An 18716-nucleotide genomic window follows, 5' to 3' on the forward strand; every position below is an offset into this window, starting at 1 on the left:
CTGGTAATAGCTTATCCAAAGTGACCACTCTCCCTACATTGTGCATGATAATCGAGGTGGGCCATTTCCAGCACAAATCCAGGTTTTCTCACCCCCCCCACCCCCATACACACACAAACTCACTCTCCTGCTGGTAATAGCTCATCCAAAGTGACAACTCTCCCTACAATGTGCATGGTAATCAAGGTGGGCCATTTCCAGCACAAATCCAGGCTTTCTCACCGCCCCCCCCCCCCCCCCCCCGGAAACACACACACACACACACACACTCACTCACTCTCCTGCTGGCAATAGCTCATCCAAACTGACCACTCTCCAAGTTTAAATCCAAGTTTAACCAGAATGTCTGGGGGGCGGGTGTTAGGAAAAAACAAGGGGAAATAGGCTACCTTGCATAATGACTTAGCCACTCCCAGTCTCTATTTAAGCCTAAATTAATAGTATCCAATTTGCAAATGAATTCCAATTCAGCAGTTTCTCGCTGGAGTCTGGATTTGAAGTTTTTTGTTGTAAGATAGCGACCTTCATGTCTGTGATTGCGTGACCAGAGAGATTGAAGTGTTCTCCGACTGGTTTATGAATGTTATGATTTGTTATGATTTGTTACAGAGTATGGGATTTAAATTGTGCACCATCAAATACTGCTTTGATCACAAACTTAAACGGTGCTTGAATGTAATGTTCTTATTACAAACACTCTTTCTTAAATGAGGATTAAAATTACAAATATACACACACAAATTGTATGCTAAAGCAAGGCATATGTAGAAAAAAAGTATATGTTCAGTAACTACAGTTCTAAAGTTATGATTGCACCTCTCAAAGAGCACTCATTTTAAAAGCTTGCTTATTCCCTTTTTATTGGTCAAAAACTGTGTATGGGGTTTAGAATAGCAGAGTAATTATATTTATTATTCACTTATCAAAATTACAGATAAGCCTACTGTATAATAATAAACTGAAAATTTAACATGTACACTAGAAATCTGTTTTGTTTTGTTTTTTCAGATATTTACTAATGACATAACAATAGCTGGTTTTGAATGGTGAATACATTTTGAAAGTAATAAAGACAAGTATAATTTGAAACAGAATGTTTATTGCATTACCAAACTTCAGAGATTCAGAAATGTATTTTAATTTTGTATAAAAGAATCCTGGTAAAATCAAAAGAAAAAGAAGGCAACATGGACTCATCACTTCAGACAAAAGAACAGAGATCCAAAGTTATGTCTCTTCATTGAGATGCTTGTCAAAGAAACAATCTAATGACTGGATCCTCTGCAGTTTCATGCTGTTGCTTACATCTTCTCTTCAACTTCCTTTACATGGGATGAGACAACTTTACCATCCACCACCTCCTCAATAATTGTTTTGATCTTTCTGGTTTTGGTTGGATCTAAACATTAATAAAAAAGAGTTTGTTTATGTAGGATTAAGGTTATTAAAAAAACCCTCCAAATGCAGAATGGAATTTGGAATGCTGCCTAAGGAATGACAGGGATGTCAAAATAAGCTAAATGTCTTTTGAGCCGCTGTGCTTACAATGCTTCCATATGCTTGGGAGACTTGGACAACATATTGTCGCCACATTAAGAAACTTGATCAGTTACATGTGCTCTATCTTTGGTCTGTTTGCAGGGTCAAATGGTGTGACAGGATTCCCAGTATCAAATTCCTTAATCATTGTTGGATGTCTGTCATTCAAAGCATACACAGTTCAGCTGCTTTGGACTAGGCATTTCATTCATGTGGCCAACTCGAGAAAAACCAAAGCCATATTTTATAGTCAGCTAAAGCAAGGCACCCGTTCTCATGGTGGCCAGTACAAACAATATAAGGACATACTGAAGTCAAACTTGAAATCATGTTGGCTTGACCCTAGCAACTAGGAAGCAACAGCCCATGCCAGAGCAAGATGGAGTCAGATTTGTCATGTCGCCATTCACCGCTTTGAAGCATTAACAGCAGATATGAAAAAGGTGGTCATCACAAAGCAAGGATATAACAGCCTGCAATAGTTAAGAACAATCTTTTCTGTCACACATATAACTGTGTTTGTGAATCTCACATTGGTCTGACCTCGCGTGTGTGTGTGTGTTTGCTGAATCTTCGTACATCAACATTGACATCAGACTTCATCAATTAAAGTTATAAAGCAGAATTATATACACAGATACTAGTTATGTCCTTAATCCTTTTAAAATTAAAGATTAAAGTTTCTTGCCATGATGAACTTTACAGTGTAGAGGAACAGAATGGCATTTACTAATTTAGTACAGCAATTGTTTTATAAAATCATTTTAACTGGGTATTTCCTCCCGCACACAAACATTAACGGCAATTTTACATCTACAGTTCACAGTACTTAGGAGTATATACACACAAATCTAATCATCAGTTGAAGTTCAATGCTCAAGGTCAATGGACACTTGCAAAAATAAATGTTATCCCAGGAGACTCACCATTAGAAGAATCCAGTGATTGTGTTTGTGATATAGAACCTGTCAAGGATGAACTTTCAAATGAACCTCCTTGTCCCCCAGCAAATTCACTTCTGCAAAGAAATCACAGATATACAATGCCACACAATAGTTGTCAGGATCAGGAGTATAGAGCAGCAAGTTTCTTGTTGATAATTTTTTAATCCTGGATGAGTCAGGAATAAGTTCTCTCTGATTTCTTCTTCTTTTTTAAAATACTGAAATCATCAGCATCATGGGTGAGAACTTTACTTTAAAAAAAATCATTATATTATCCTGCTTCGATCAGTCAGTATGATTGCAACCCTGCCAGGTCAGTTCTTACCAGGCCACCAAACGTATTCATTGAAAAGGACAATTTATTTACCTCAAAAACATATATGACTACATCTACTTCAACATTTTCTTAAGTCATTGGTCTGGTAAATTTGCGGGAACTCCATGAAAAACAAAATTTCTGGCATGAAATAGCCCAAAATAAAATAACAATTTTTGAATGAAATTTTGTGTAAACAGTCTCATTACTTTTACACAGGTTTAATTCTGTCATATCTTAGTTAAACCCTGAAATTCCATGTATCTCTGGAATCTCCATGGCTAACACACACTAACTCTAGTTCAGACATAAAGTGTCACATTTAAGGAATGACTTAAATATAGGATAGAATTGCTGATTCTCCTTAAGTGGTTTCTATATATAAAAAGAGCTATAACTTTAATCATTACAGGATCTTTTAGAACCAACGAATGTACAGTTGAAATCTGTGTGTGTCATAGGCCTTACTTTCTATTGGTTTGAGGACCACCAGTCTGCACCATTTCTACTTCCTTGGAATTCACGTTGAATTCACCATGGGAATGAGTAAAAAGGGAGTTTTCAATTTCAGTTCTGTACTTACCCAAATTCCCCATCTAGCAGGCGACGGTAGGTCTCGATCTCCATTTCCAGCCGGGTCTTGATGTCCAGGAGTTGTTGATACTCTGCATTCTGGCGCTCCATATCAGCCCTGACCTGGAAAAGCTGGGACTCCAGATTCCCAATCTGAAGCTGCATTTGTGAGAGTTGAGCACAGTAACTTGCTTCTGTTTCTGCCAATGTGTCTTCAAGGGATTTTTTCTGCATAAAAAGATATGTTATTGATTAAATGTAGTCTGTGAATGGGGAGAAGAAAACAATGTAATAATTAGGAAGAAAAGTAGGCTAAAATGATGGAGAGAAGTGGTATTCTTTCTCTTTGTGTATAGTGAAACATTTACAAATTTTCCTCTTAGAATGAAATATTAATTTGTAGAATTCCTACTTTGGCTTCTTATTAAATATGTAATCCTGTTTTTTGCTGTACCCAGTCATAACAATGTATTTGTTTTATAATGCATTACTTGCAATTCAGGTATTCCAGATATTACTGGAGTTTATGAACTAAAAAGAATACAGAGTTCCCTGGGATAATTAAATGTTAATCTTAAACAGCAGTATATCTGAAATCAGAAAAGCTACTCTGAGTAGCAGCTGTCTCTCAGCATACCATGGCAAGTTGAGACTGTAGTTCAATTTCCAAGCCCTGAAGAATGCGTCTTAGATCTGTGATTTCACTTTTTCCTGATTGAAGCTGTTCAGTGTTGGTGGAGATTTCCCTTTTCAGTTCCAGGCTCTGAAATGTCATGGAAAAATAGAATGTAATTCAGCTACTACAAATGTTTTTCCTATATTTAACTGTGTTTGGCTGAATTTATCTCTAAGATGTTTACTTTTTCATTGAACCATGCTTCAGCCTCTTTACGGTTCTGTTCAGCAATGACTTCATACTGTCCTCTCATATCATTCAGAAGCTTGGTCAGATCAATTCCTGGAGCAGCATCCATTTCAACACTGACTTGGCCAGTGGCATTACCTTGGAAACCTTGAAGTTCCTAGAAGGGTAAAAGGAAGTAAAGGTGTTTCAGTATAATAATGAACAAAATGATCAGCTCTAAATTATGTATAAAGAAAAGTGTATGATTCAAGATCCCTTTAAGTCAATATTAAACCTTCCTAGTCAAATCTAATCTACCACTACCTGTACTGTAAAATTTACCCCATTTTTAATATGAATTTCTTTTCACTGTATCACAGCAACCTCAGCAATTCATATCTACAATCTTGCCATTTCAATTTTTACACCTTTTTGGACATTTCTAAATTACAGAGAAGTCATCTCTTCCCCACACAGTGCCCTAGGCTATTAGTAAAAAAATCACTGAAGGGAAAGATAGGGTACTAGTTTAATTGACTTCACAGATTCCTCTGGTTCATTTCGGTATTAGCTTTCAACTTGAGAGAAAACTTATCCTTGGTGGGAAAAATATTTTTTCATACATTATTTTATATTTGATACAGTTTTGCCATGTCTGTTGAAAACATATGTAACCATCCATTGTATCAAAATAATACATCTGACTGATTTTCATGATACTTCGAAAAAGAATATGAAAAGATCTTGCAAACCAGTTTCATTTCATTCATCGCTGAATCGACTTACAAAAAACTAAGAAGAGCTGTTAGGATGAAGTGATAGCAAGAGTTAAAAATGTGTTGCATACTAGTGGAAGCAAATATGCCTACAGTTCAGTGTCCTGTACATTTCCAGAATGAACCCAGAAACTCAGGAGCAGCTGAAAAGAAAACATGTTGCTGCCTACCCAAAGGCTAAAGGTAAATAACTGAACTTTGCAAAACCAAAATAAAGAGAATGTAACATGCTGGTGCATTTTAAAGGGCTTTTGTACCTGATGTTTTTTAAAGCCCAGAAAAGTAATCAAAAGGTGCAATCTGAAGCTTTTTCTATTCTTACATGGCAGATCTAAGCCTATTTAATCCTTTTTCAATAAAGTAGTTAGCTGGATCTTTGCCACACCCATCTTGGCCTATCCGTTGTATTTACATAGAGAGGCCTTACACAAAGCATATATTCTTGGCAAAATTGCTTATTATATTACTGGAAGTGAATCTGAGAAAACCAGTAATACTAGAACCATTAGCGCTCACAGTTTGCCTCTTGGTCTGCCTCTTTCTGTGTCTCTCTCCCCCAATTCCTTGATTGAACTGAAGACAAAAAAACAAAAACAAAAAACCCAACAACAGAAAGAGCTCTTTCTCAAGATAAAAAAATCAGAGAAAAGACTGACATTGCACATCTCATCTCTTTTTTTCTAGTACGTTTTGAGTTTTACTATTAATCAATTTATGAGAAAACTGCAATACTGAAGCAAAAAATCTGTTTACCTCCTCATGGTTCTTCTTGAGGTAAGCCAGCTCCTCATTCAGGCTTTCTATCTGCATCTCTAGATCAGCTCTGGTCAAAGTCAGCTCATCCAGAACTCTACGCAGACCATTGATATCAGCCTCCACACTCTGGTGAAGAGCTGCTTCATTCTCATATCTTTAAAAAAATCATAAACCAGGTTTTTGTACCATAAATGGGATCAGTGTAACCCATACAAATAAAAATACCATAACTTTTTTACTAAATGGTTACATCTTTTACTACCACTTCAAAACCAATGTATTATGATTATGATTGTTATTAAATTATACAATAATGTTTCATTTAAATTTTCTAAGAGAAATATCTGAAAATTGCTGAATCCATTTGGAATTTTTAAATAAAATATTTATAATGGGTTTCAAAACACATTTCATGATACTACTCTCTGCTTACTTCAGTCTGAAGTCATCAGCAGCCAGTCTGGCATTATCAATCTGCAAAACGATCCTGGCATTATCAATAGTGGCATTAATTATCTGGAAAGACAAGCAGGATGCCCAGAGAGTGATTCTATAACCTGATAGACTTACTGTTCAGTGTATTTAGTAATATAATAATGCAAGGGACATTCATTAGGCTGTTGTACAAGTATATCTAAAATATTTAGGACCACATTCTCGGCTAATGTAAATAAGCAACACCAATTTATGCCAGTGACTATCTGGCACATGGGCTCTAAAGTAGCTTTTCAGATAGTCTCTTTATTGCAGAAATTGAATTTGGGGTGCAAAAAGTAGGAAGGGTATTAACATGAAAACTTTTTTTCAACTATCAAGAAGAAAAGTAATAATCTGAGTTAGTATTAGGTAATTTTATCTCTACCTTCTCTTTAATTCAAATGAGGCCAGGTTAGTTCACATCATCAAAAGGGATTTAGCCACACAATTTCAATAAATTTGCTTTATCTGTACTACAACTAAAATGTTCTTAGTATCAGCATAATATGATAGATGATCATTACAAATAATAGTATGATAGAGAAAATTTGCTGTTAGTTTCTCAAAAGAATTATTATAATTTTCACCTTGGAAAATATTAAGTGAATTTAGATTGTAAAAAGATGTAACAGGTGATTTTTTTTACCTTATTCCTAAGGTCTTCAATTATTGGGTAATATTTACTATAATCATGGCCAGCTCCAGGGCCACCAGCACCAGGACCATTTTTCTCATACCACTCACGGATTTTATGCTCCAGGTCAGTATTACTCTCCTCCAGAGAATGTACTTTGTTTAAGTAGGCAGCCAGACGGTCATTCAGGTTCTGCATAGTTTCCTTTTCCGTGCCAGAGAGAAGGCCACCATCACCACCACTGCCAGCACCAAAGCCACCTCCAAGACCAGCGCCTGAGCCACTACCAAAGCCACCTCCTAAACCTCCACCAAAGCTACCTCCAAAGCCACCACCCAAGCCTCCCCCAAAGCTACTACCAAAACCTCCACTAAAGCCAGAACTAGAGCTAAGCAGAGAAGCAACACCAAAGCCTCCACCAGATCCCCCACCAAAGCCTCCTCCACCACTGGAACTAGATATTCTTACAGATCCCCCACTAAGAGCACTCCGGGACGAAAATTGCCGAGATCCTCCCCCTGTACGCACAGAAAGAGCCATGATGTTCAAGGTGCCCTGATGTAGTGTAACAAGTAGATGAAACAGAGCAGGGTAGCTCAGAGAGCACTTTTAGCCTTTATATACAGAAAGGAATGGGTGTTTCAGTTGTACAGTCCACACCTCCTCAAGCAAAGCACTTCAATGCTTTTCTTTTTTTCCCAGCTTAACATCTCCTGACCAGACTAAATGATATGTGGAAATCCATATTGTCCATTCATGTGAAAATATATCACCCTCCAGATATTTGTTCTACTAATAGGAGATATGGGTGGAGTAGAGCTAAGCTTTCATTATAATGTTTCCTCATGTGCAACTGAACACAGAAAAGTCATCTTTCCTTTTAATCGCTCATACATAATTTTTTTCTCATTCTAATATTAATCTCCTTTATTATTTGTGGCTGTTCTTGTAGGAATACACCTGAGAGAACCAGTAGAAAAATTCCGTTAATCTCATTATATTTCTCTTTCTGTCACTTGTCATGAAAGAGAGAGAAAGAAAAGAACATTATTTTCTATAGATCAGTAAAGATTGAGCAGAAAGCAGTACCAGCACTTAGACACCAATAATAAATATGGATGGGGAAGAGAAATATTTGTGACGTATCATACCATAATTTTATATTGGACTCTTTAAAGGTTTTTCCTTGTTTCTCTAAGTTGTCTGAAAATTATTCAAGACTGTACTGTGTTTGTACTTTGTCCCAATGAGAAGGGGATCTACAGCATACATGTTTTCTTGGGTATCTAACAGGATTTGTATTTGAGTCTCCCTTGTACTACCATTCCAAAGTTATGTATTTATGAATAAAGAAATAAATATTTTGTTAGGTCCAAGAGTAACTTTTTAGGAGCACTAATTGTATTATTCACCTACATTAGTACTATCTTTCCTAATGAATTCATAAATAGACTGTGCATAGACTGGTATATCCTTTTTGTTTTGTTTTTCTTTAAACCGTGTTTCCTTCACAATAAACAGACATCTTATGTAGTAAATCTCTGTAGTGATGAGAGGGAGAGGGGTTGAGTTGGTATACCTGAGCCTTTTTAATATGCAATAACTCCTCACTTAATGCTGTCTCAGTTAACGTTGTTACATAGCTAATTATTAGGGAACAAGCCCGTTTAAAGTTGCATGATGCTCCCTCATAAGGCCATTTGGCAGCTGCCTGCTTTGTCCATTGCTTGCAGGATTCTCTGGAAGAGCAGCTCCTCCTTGTGGGGATTAGAACTGGGGAGGGGGCAAACCCCGCCCCCATCAGCTCCCCTAAATTCCCTGTAAGGTATGTGGCTGGATGGCTGCCCATCAGCAGTTCAGCTGTCCCTCCCCCAACTGCTGTGCTGCCCCTGCCCTGCCCTCTCTGCCTTGGAGCTGCTCCCAGGAGCTTCCTGCTCGCTGGGGGAGGTGGGGAGAGGGGTGCCACAAAGTGGAGGAGGGGGACAGGGCTGGGAACAGAAAAGAGGGAGCTTGCTGGAAGCTGTTGCTTCCTGTCTGAATTGGCTGATCTGCTTGAAAGGGCAACATACGAGAAGTGTTTCAGAGGAACAGCCGTGTTAGTCTGTATTCGCAAAAAGAAAAGGAGTTCTTGTGGCACCTTAGAGACTAACCAATTTATTTGAGCATGAGCTTTCGTGAGCTACAGCTCACTTCATCAGATGTAAGTGGTGTTAAGTGTACTTAAAGGAGTAATGCATGTCTCTCTTTCTCACTGATGCGCACACCCCACAGCACTTTGGAAAGTCAGCACCTGTGCAGTCGTGCATGTGCTGTCAGGAGGAGGGAGTGATGCGCTCCAGCTGGATAGCGTGGGCTCATCATCGTGTTCAGTTTTTGGAGGGAAGTGTTTGCAGCTACTGCCCTGCATCTGTTGTGTTTCCTCACTCCTGCCTCAGTCCATGCTGCCTTGTAGAGTGTGAGGCTACATTAGCAACAGCATATTAACCCTTGAGGGGTCAGCCGAATGCTAGTTCCATCATTTAGCAGCAGGGCATTCCCTGGGAAATATTCCACCCTCCTACTCCACCACCTCAGCCAAGCTTTACAATCATTCATTGCTGTGTACAATATTAAGCTGTTTGTTTTAAATTGTTTAAAACTTATACTGTATATGTATATAATGTCTTTTGTCTGGCAAAAAAAATTTCCCTGGAACCTAACTCCCCCCCTCCCCCATTAATTCTTATGGGGAAATTGGATTCGCTTAACATGGTTTTGCATAGTCGCATTTTTCAGGAACATAACTACAACGTTAAGTGAGGAGTTACTGTATCTGTAATTGGAAATATAATACATTACTACATCAATTTTATGTTTTAAAAGGAATATAGTTCTTGAAAATTTCTGTCGTGCATGTGTTTTTAAATCTGGAATAAAAAATTGCAGCCTTCTCCAACCAGTATTTCAAATTAGGAAAAAAGGATATATAAAAAAAATCATACAGAAAGTTCAATAAGAGGTATTACAGATGAGATACACAAAGACTTTCTATTGTCAAACTTAAATCACCTTTGTTTCTTTTATATAATTTGTTAATATCCCAAAGTCGGGGCTCTAATCTCTGGGGTAGCTGATGGTCGTCTTCTGTTGTGACTAGAGCTTGGTGAAAATTTTAGGCAGAAACTTTTTGACAGAAAATGCAGATTCAGTGACACCAAAACATTTTGTGAATTAATGTTAATTTTGCCTAATTGTTCCCATTAAAAATTTTCAAAAAATCAAAACAATTCACTGAAAATTTCAGCAAATTTACTTTTTTGTTTGACCTGAAAATAATAATTATTTAATATTGTTTATTTTATTAAATATATATTTTTAATTGCCGCTGAACTAAAATCCATTATTTTCCCAGCTCTACTTATGACAGTGGACTTAAAAGGGGAGGGGACACCCTAGGAACTGCTGTCTGGGGGGCCTTGGGGACTTTCAAACTTCATTAGTAATGACATTATCAGCCCATTTGTCATGGGGGCAGTTATTAGGTAGCACTGTCTCTTTCTTAGCCACTCCTGTTCCATGTGAGATTGCCTGCAGAAATCACAAAGCCTAGTGGGTTATCTGAAAAATACCTCTTTTCCTGCTACGCAGCTCATAAGGTTCACAGAGAACCTTAAGTAAAATTGTATCATAATGTAAATGCACAAAGTGGTAGCTTGCACATTCATTTTTAATGCTGTCAGTTTTTGATGTCTGGGTGTTTAACCATGCAATCCTAATGTGCTTCTAATGTAGCTTTGTGTGTGAAGTACTAGCACTAGAGCATTTTAGAAGGTGATTTACAATCCCCTATCAAGAAAAGAGAAAAGGAGAGGACTTGTGGCACCTTAGAGGCTAACCAATTTATTTGAGCATCAGCTTTCATGAGCTACAGCTAGTAGTGTACATAAGTAGTGTACATAAGCTACAGCTCACGAAAGCTTATGCTCAAATAAATTTGGTAGTCTCTAAGGTGCCACAAGTACTCCTTTTCTTTTTGCGGCTACAGACTAACACGGCTGCTACTCTGAATCCCCTATCAGTGCATATTTTTTCTCTTTCTGCCATTTTCAAAAACTATATCACCTTTGGTATGAATTGTACCAATGTTCATGAGACTCAGAAAATGCCAATTTTCTATATAGGTTCTCATAATTGCACTCATTATCATGCTATTTATTCCTTATTAAACTTTGGAACATGAAATAGATTGGAGTACCCTCCAGTCAGTGTGTTTTGTAGATGTGGGAGGGCAGGAAGCACAGTCTGGAAACACCTTATGCTACACCTACAGAACTATATTGTGATATGCAACTAGCAGGATACTTTACACAAACACTAATTTGAATAATTGGAGGTACATACAACGTGGGACAGACAAAGTGATTGCATCTGTAATAATCCTCCAGGAAAAAGGGAGAGGGCAGACAATATTCTACATTAGTTGGCCATAAAATCTCATTTTTAGGTGTAGATGTGTGCAAATCTTTAAAAATAGTTATTGGGACTGAAAGCTCTTAGTACAATTTTTTTTCTGACTTGTATCTAAAGATCATATATATGTTCTTGTTGCAGGTTTAAACATGGGAACACTTGAAGTCAACACACTTTCCTTTTAAAGTTATTTCAATAAACAGAAAACTTACTTTTCTTTGTAATGATTTAATTATATAGTTAGATATGTCATCTCAAGTTTATCACTTTTTAATTTATCCACACCCTAGAGCATGGGTATACATTTGACAGAAATTTGATATGAGCTGTATTGGTCCCAGAGAACAAAGGAAAAGGTAGGTTCCATTAAAAGCATTTTTTGTTTAGAATAGAATCAATCTGATGGTGTCTCATTCATGGTTGTGAAAGATAAAAAGTATTTTCTTTGACAGCGGTGTGTATGCCGTTCATAATAGAATGAGCAGGTGACTTTTCGAAAGGAAGATTTTTGTGTTTGTTTTGTCAAGAGGACAATATGTACTTACTAAACTGGTACTCTGTGGAAAGATAGTATGCATTTACTGCTGGAAAAAGGTATTAGTAAAACATTTCTTAATAACTTTTACCCCAGTGCTTCAGGTACTCACCTAGGATGTTAGTGACCCCCAGTTCAAGTCCCCTCTCGACATGATGGTAAAAGGGATTTGAACAGTAATCTGCTATCTCTCAGGAGAGTGCTGTAACCATTGGTATATAGGATATTCCGATGGGGGAAATCCTTCAATCTCTCCTATGGAAGCTGTGGCACTGTGGATAATACAAATAATTAAAAAGCCATTCAAGCAGGGGGATTGGCTTGTGGGTCTCTCACATCCTGGGTGAGTATTCTAATCACCAGGCTATAGAGTCATTCTCATGCTTATGCTCTCTCATGGATGTAGTTGGGCCAATGACCTGGCCAACTCAAATAGGAAAGAAATGTATATTAGTAGTAGTGTACTTTGCCACTAGATACTCAGAGACAGTTGCCTATTCTAATATAGAGGCTGAAACAGTGGGTAGGGCTCTGTTCACTGTGTTCAGATGATTATTTTTTCCAGAGGAGAGCTCAGATTGTGAGTCAAATTTCATGTCACAGTTATGTGGTGAATTATGGCAGATGTGTGGTGTAAAACGTGTGGGGAGATAAACGATTTAGTTGAAAGGGTCAATAGGACTCTAAAATTTATGCTGAGAATGTATGCAACCAAGAGGTCAAATGACAGGTATGTAATGTTACCCTATAAGTTATTCGCTCGTTTTTATTTGCAAAGATAAAAATGAGAGCCAACATAATCCAGAAACTAGCTGGTACAACCTGGGGTGCATCATTGTTGCAAACATCTGCAGTAGCACTTGTATATTCAGTAGCTGAATACTGTGCACTAGTATGGAGCAGATGCAGCCACATGCCACTTAGAATCATAGAATCATAGAATATCAGGGTTGGAAGGGACCCCAGAAGGTCATCTAGTCCAACCCCCTGCTCAAAGCAGGACCAATTCCCAGTTAAATCATCCCAGCCAGGGCTTTGTCAAGCCTGACCTTAAAAACCTCTAAGGAAGGAGATTCTACCACCTCCCTAGGTAACGCATTCCAGTGTTTCACCACCCTCTTAGTGAAAAAGTTTTTCCTAATATCCAATCTAAACCTCCCCCACTGCAACTTGAGACCATTACTCCTCGTTCTGTCATCTGCTACCATTGAGAACAGTCTAGAGCCATCCTCTTTGGAACCCCCTTTCAGGTAGTTGAAAGCAGCTATCAAATCCCCCCTCATTCTTCTCTTCTGCAGGCTAAACAATCCCAGCTCCCTCAGCCTCTCCTCATAAGTCATGTGTTCCAGACCCCTAATCATTTTTGTTGCCCTTCGCTGGACTCTCTCCAATTTATCCACATCCTTCTTGTAGTGTGGGGCCCAAAACTGGACACAGTACTCCAGATGAGGCCGCACCAATGTCGAATAGAGGGGAACGATCACGTCCCTCGATCTGCTCGCTATGCCCCTACTTATACATCCCAAAATGCCATTGGCCTTCTTGGCAACAAGGACACACTGCTGACTCATATCCAGCTTCTCGTCCACTGTCACCCCTAGGTCCGTTTCCGCAGAACTGCTGCCTAGCCATTCGGTCCCTAGTCTGTAGCGGTGCATTGGATTCTTCCATCCTAAGTGCAGGACCCTGCACTTATCCTTATTGAACCTCATCAGATTTCTTTTGGCCCAATCCTCCAATTTGTCTAGGTCCTTCTGTATCCTATCCCTCCCCTCCAGCGTATCTACCACTCCTCCCAGTTTAGTATCATCCGCAAATTTGCTGAGAGTGCAATCCACACCATCCTCCAGATCATTTATGAAGATATTGAACAAAACCGGCCCCAGGACCAACCCTTGGGGCACTCCACTTGATACCGGCTGCCAACTAGACATGGAGCCATTGATCACTACCCGTTGAGCCCGACAATCTAGCCAGCTTTCTACCCACCTTATAGTGCATTCATCCAGCCCATACTTCCTTAACTTGCTGACAAGAATACTGTGGGAGACCGTGTCAAAAGCTTTGCTAAAGTCAAGAAACAATACATCCACTGCTTTCCCTTCATCCACAGAACCAGTAATCTCATCATAAAAGGCGATTAGATTAGTCAGGCATGACCTTCCCTTGGTGAATCCATGCTGGCTGTTCCTGATCACTTTCCTCTCATGCAAGTGCTTCAGGATTGATTCTTTGAGGACCTGCTCCATGATTTTTCCAGGGACTGAGGTGAGGCTGACTGGCCTGTAGTTCCCAGGATCCTCCTTCTTCCCTTCTTTAAAGATTGGCACTACATTAGCCTTTTTCCAGTCATCCGGGACTTCCCCGGTTTGCCACGAGTTTTCAAAGATAATGGCCAATGGCTCTGCAATCACAGCCGCCAATTCCTTCAGCACTCTCGGATGCAACGCGTCCGGCCCCATGGACTTGTGCACGTCCAGCTTTTCTAAATAGTCCCTAACCACCTCTATCTCCACAGAGGGCTGGCCATCTCTTCCCCATTTTGTGATGCCCAGCGCAGCAGTCTGGGAGCTGACCTTGTTAGTGAAAACAGAGGCAAAAAAAGCATTGAGTACATTAGCTTTTTCCACATCCTCTGTCACTAGGTTGCCTCCCTCATTCGGTAAGGGGCCCACACTTTCCTTGGCTTTCTTCTTGTTGCCAACATACCTGAAGAAACCCTTCTTGTTACTCTTAACATCTCTGGCTAGCTGCAGCTCCAGGTGCGATTTGGCCCTCCTGATATCATTCCTACATGCCCGAGCAATATTTTTATACTCTTCCCTGGTCATATGTCCAACCTTCCACTTCTTGTAAGCTTCTTTTTTATGTTTAAGATCCGCTAGGATTTCACCATTAAGCCAAGCTGGTCGCCTGCCATATTTACTATTCTTTCGACTCATTGGGATGTTTTGTCCCTGTAACCTCAACAGGGATTCCTTGAAATACAGCCAGCTCTCCTGGACTCCTTTCCCCTTCAAGTTAGTCCCCCAGGGATCCTGGCCATCCGTTCCCTGAGGGAGTCGAAGTCTGCTTTCCTGAAGTCCAGGGTCCGTATCCTGCTGCTTACCTTTCTTCCCTGCGTCAGGATCCTGAACTCAACCAACTCATGGTCACTGCCTCCCAGATTCCCATCCACTTTTGCTTCCCCCACTAATTCTATACTTGTGGATACCCAGCTGAATACAGTGATGCGTTGCATCACGGTAACCCTTAAGTCGACTCCAACCCCATGGATACCTGTTCTGTCTAACATCGCTCCTCTGCCGATAAGCCAAACTGCTGCGACATTCCACAAAGCTAAGCAAATCCAGGAAAACAGATGTCTTCCTATCCACCAAGACCTTGACAGCGCCCCCACACTGCAATGTCTTAAACCCGGAAGCCTTTCTGTGCACATTCATTTAGCCTCATGCAATCAGGCTACGATCAGGAGGAGGCTTGGAAAGCAGATTGGGCTAAACAAGGCTTAAAAAATAAGCACCTTGTGCCAGATCCCATGCAGAAGGTTCTTGGGTTTGACCTTCCACCGTCATCTTGGTCAACTTTGAACCGAATCCAAACCAACCATGGTAGTGTGTGGACATCTAATGCACAAATGGAAAATCAAGGACTCCCCGGTTTGGTTCCTCACAACAGGCCATTGAACATATCAGTACCTACTGCCCAATTGATAAATATGAAGGAGGCATTACTGCAATAAACTCTGCTCCTCCTGTCGTAGCCATTTGGCTTGATCAACTTCAGGTGAAATTATAATTGCTGCTCTACACTAGCCATGCAGAAGAAGAAGAGAAATTATTCACTTCCAGGGATGTACCTCACAGAGTACACCCCATGCGATGGGCCATTGGACCTCATCAGGAACTCCTGGGACGATGGCACTGAGGCAGAAGGGGAACCACTGGCTGAATATGTACAGAAATTTAGGAAAGATTTATAAACTATGATGGAAATTGTTTAGCAAAACCTCACTAAAAGCCATCTGCATGGAAACTGTGGCATGACCGCAATGCCTGTGAGCAATCGTTTGATGCAGGGGGACTTGGTGATGGCGTACTCTTGTAAAAAGGCACAAAATGCAGAATTCATGTGTAACCCTTCTGCCAGGTTGAGTCGGCAACAGCAAGGGCTTGGTTCAATGTTTAGGGGTTTCTCTTAACAACAGAAAACAGAACTGGCCTGAGCCCCCCCATAGTAATCTGGGAAAACGAAACACTACCCGTGAGTGCCTCTAAGAGGCAATGCTTCCCCTCTCTCAAGCACCAAGTGTGTGTAAAACAAAATCAAACTTTCATTAAAAGGGAAAAGAGGACAGAACATTAATTTGGAAAAACACTACAACCATAATCAAAAGCACATGACCATAGGCAAACACCCACCCCCCACAGTAGGTTGGGCAGTGTCCTTTGCCTCAGTTTTTCATCTTGCAGCATGAAAGTCCAACAAACGAATGTCCCTTAACACACCACTCCCCTTTCCCGCCATGGCACCACACTCACAGTTGGTAGTCCTTGGTTAGTGAAGACCCAGAGTTCAGAGGTCTGTTCGTGGACAGGGGGAGGGGCCTTGGACAATGCCTCTGCTGCTGCTGTCCCTCTGCTGCCACTGGCTGCCATCCCGCTGCCTCTTTCTGCTGTGACATCATATTCTGAGGTTCTACTACTAACCCAGCTCTCAGTGATTTCAGCAGATATTGGGGAATCTCACTGCCAGTGCAGTTTCTGGGTTGCCTTTCTCTGTCCCTACACGAAGTCTAAGGCTTAGACTTGCTCAGAAATCAGGGCAGCTCTAGGAATCACCAGCTGGAAACAAGGGCTCTTAATTGAGTCTAATCAGCTCTGTCATTAAATGCTACAGAAGGATAGGCCAAATGGTATCTAGGACTCTCTAGGCAGCAGCCACACCACCACTAGGAACAACTGTTCCCACTCAGTCTCATCTTCACTGGGATTTGGCATCTCTACCCCCTACTTAGCAAGCAAGGTTCAGTTTAGGGTGACCCCCTCAATCAGGGCATGTTAAGCATAGTTCTGCTGCCCTTTACTTGTACAATAAGGATAACATTTCATTACTCCTGCATTCAAATACTAGAGTGATTTGTGACCCTGCGCCTGCTGCCTGACTCTGACTTCCTGGTATCCCGACTTTGCTCCTCATCTTGCCCCTGATCTGCCCCATGACCTGTCTCAGACTCTGATAACCTGAGTCTGCCTGCTTCCTGACACATGGCTTCGTCTGCCCTCTGGCTTGTCTTGGACTCTGATCTCCTGTCAACTTGACTCTCGGTCTGTCCTTGGGCCTATCGCAGATTCTGGTCCACAGGTATCCAGATCTGGCCTGCCTCCTGGCCCCCAACTGCTGCTTTGACCACTAGGTCAGACCGCCTATGTCCTGGTCAATGACACTAAGCACTCTAGACCTAACAAAGGGCTATTGGTAAATCCAATTAAACATCAAAGCACTGACAAAATCCACCTTCATTACTGATTTAGGACTTTTTGAGTTTAAAGTGTTACCTTTTGGGTTAATTAATGCAGGAGCCATCTTTCAGAGGCTTGATAGTCAAGTGTTAGGTTACAAGACTTTGCATAAGTTTATATGGATGACATTGCAATATTTAGCAATTCTTTGTCAGATTATAAAAATATCTTGGGAATTGTGCTGACAAAATTCAGAGATGTACGTCCCACTGTGAAAGTGTCAAAATAGGAGCAATCAAAGATCCTTATTTAGGACACTGGGAAGGAGGTGGCTAAGTTTCCCCAGATCCTTTGAAAGCAGAATCCATAGTTAACGGGCCTATAGCCAAGACTAAAAAACAAGACCAATCTTTCATAGGCTTGGCTAACTACTACTGCTGATTTGAAAATGGTTTCAGTGACATTGTGTCTGCTTATCACAGAGTTGTGCAAAAAGACAAGACTCAACAAAGTAATATAGATGGCAGCCTGTCAGAAAGATTTCAGTGAGATAAAGAAAATCCTGTCCTGACCAGTCCAGATTTTGACAGAATGTTTGAACGGTCTATGCCTCTATTTGTTTACATATACATTTGAGTATTGTTGAGTATATTTGAGGGATAAACATAAGTAGCATAAATTTGATGCAGGGAAGGTTAATTAGAGGTGAAAAGAGATGTTCTTTTAAACTTGGCTTAACATATTTTGACTAGAGTATGGTGAATTGTTGGAACTACAAGGACCACATTAATCTTCACACTCAACAAAAGCAGGCACTGATGTGCTGTATAGTATAACACCGGATACGCAGATACCATCTGTTACATGTAAAGTTTATTACCAGAAGTACAGAGGAAACAATTTTGATAGTTTAAGAAAGATTCAATAACATTAAACTACATGGCGCACGCATCATGCTAAGCCTTTTGTACTTGTATGATCACTACAGTTTTATTAAGCTTTTTCATAAATATATAGCTACATAGTAATTGCATATTGCTGAAAATTTGTTGTTAATTACTCTGAGAAGATCCATAGTAATTGCTATAATCATATGTACCATGGTTAAGATAAATTGAAATAATAATGGATTTATAACAGCACGGCATTCACTGTGTCTATACACAATATTCTCGCACTGAATGGCCCTCATTTTGTAATCAACTTGCCAGTCACCATGTAAGTAAAGAGCTTTTAAAGGATATTTGTGCCTTGTAACTTAGTGATGCAAAGCAATTTTTGATTAATGGACAAAAAATGAGGATATAGCATGTTGTTTCTCAGTAGATAACATGGCAGTTTTCTTTCAGCTTGATCCAAGTACCATTGAAGTAAATAGCCTCCCACTGTACTTATGTGGCTGTGTCTACAC

The 18716-nt window shown here is 40.0% G+C and overlaps 1 protein-coding gene and 2 long non-coding RNA genes across 4 annotated transcripts in view; 2 read left to right on the plus strand and 1 right to left on the minus strand.

The window, feature by feature from the left end:
- Positions 1 to 18716, plus strand: part of LOC125626657 (uncharacterized) — a 225423-nt gene that overhangs the window by 76674 nt on the left and 130033 nt on the right. Inside the window, exon 3 of one of the 2 annotated variants that reach the window (XR_012666167.1) lies at positions 1642 to 2154. The exons of the other annotated variant lie outside the window; for it this stretch is intronic. This is a non-coding gene — a long non-coding RNA (uncharacterized LOC125626657). Of the gene's footprint in view, positions 1 to 1641; positions 2155 to 18716 lie in introns of those variants that run through there. 2 annotated transcript variants of the gene reach the window in all.
- Positions 1083 to 7496, minus strand: LOC125626639 (keratin, type I cytoskeletal 12-like). The gene is made up of 8 exons (XM_048829868.2): positions 6872 to 7496; positions 6182 to 6264; positions 5746 to 5902; positions 4233 to 4394; positions 4010 to 4135; positions 3383 to 3600; positions 2466 to 2557; positions 1083 to 1399 (listed from the first exon to the last, which is right to left on the minus strand). Exons 1-8 carry the CDS (start codon positions 7397 to 7399, stop codon positions 1302 to 1304), a joined length of 1464 nt encoding a protein of 487 aa, XP_048685825.1. The 5' UTR covers positions 7400 to 7496; the 3' UTR covers positions 1083 to 1301.
- On the plus strand, positions 5098 to 6975 carry LOC142070172 (uncharacterized). The gene is made up of 3 exons (XR_012666170.1): positions 5098 to 5175; positions 5677 to 5766; positions 6884 to 6975. It is a non-coding gene; the product is annotated as an uncharacterized LOC142070172 (long non-coding RNA).

Source organism: Caretta caretta, chromosome 27 (genome assembly GCF_965140235.1).
Source record: "Caretta caretta isolate rCarCar2 chromosome 27, rCarCar1.hap1, whole genome shotgun sequence".
Taxonomy (NCBI): Eukaryota; Metazoa; Chordata; order Testudines; family Cheloniidae; genus Caretta; species Caretta caretta.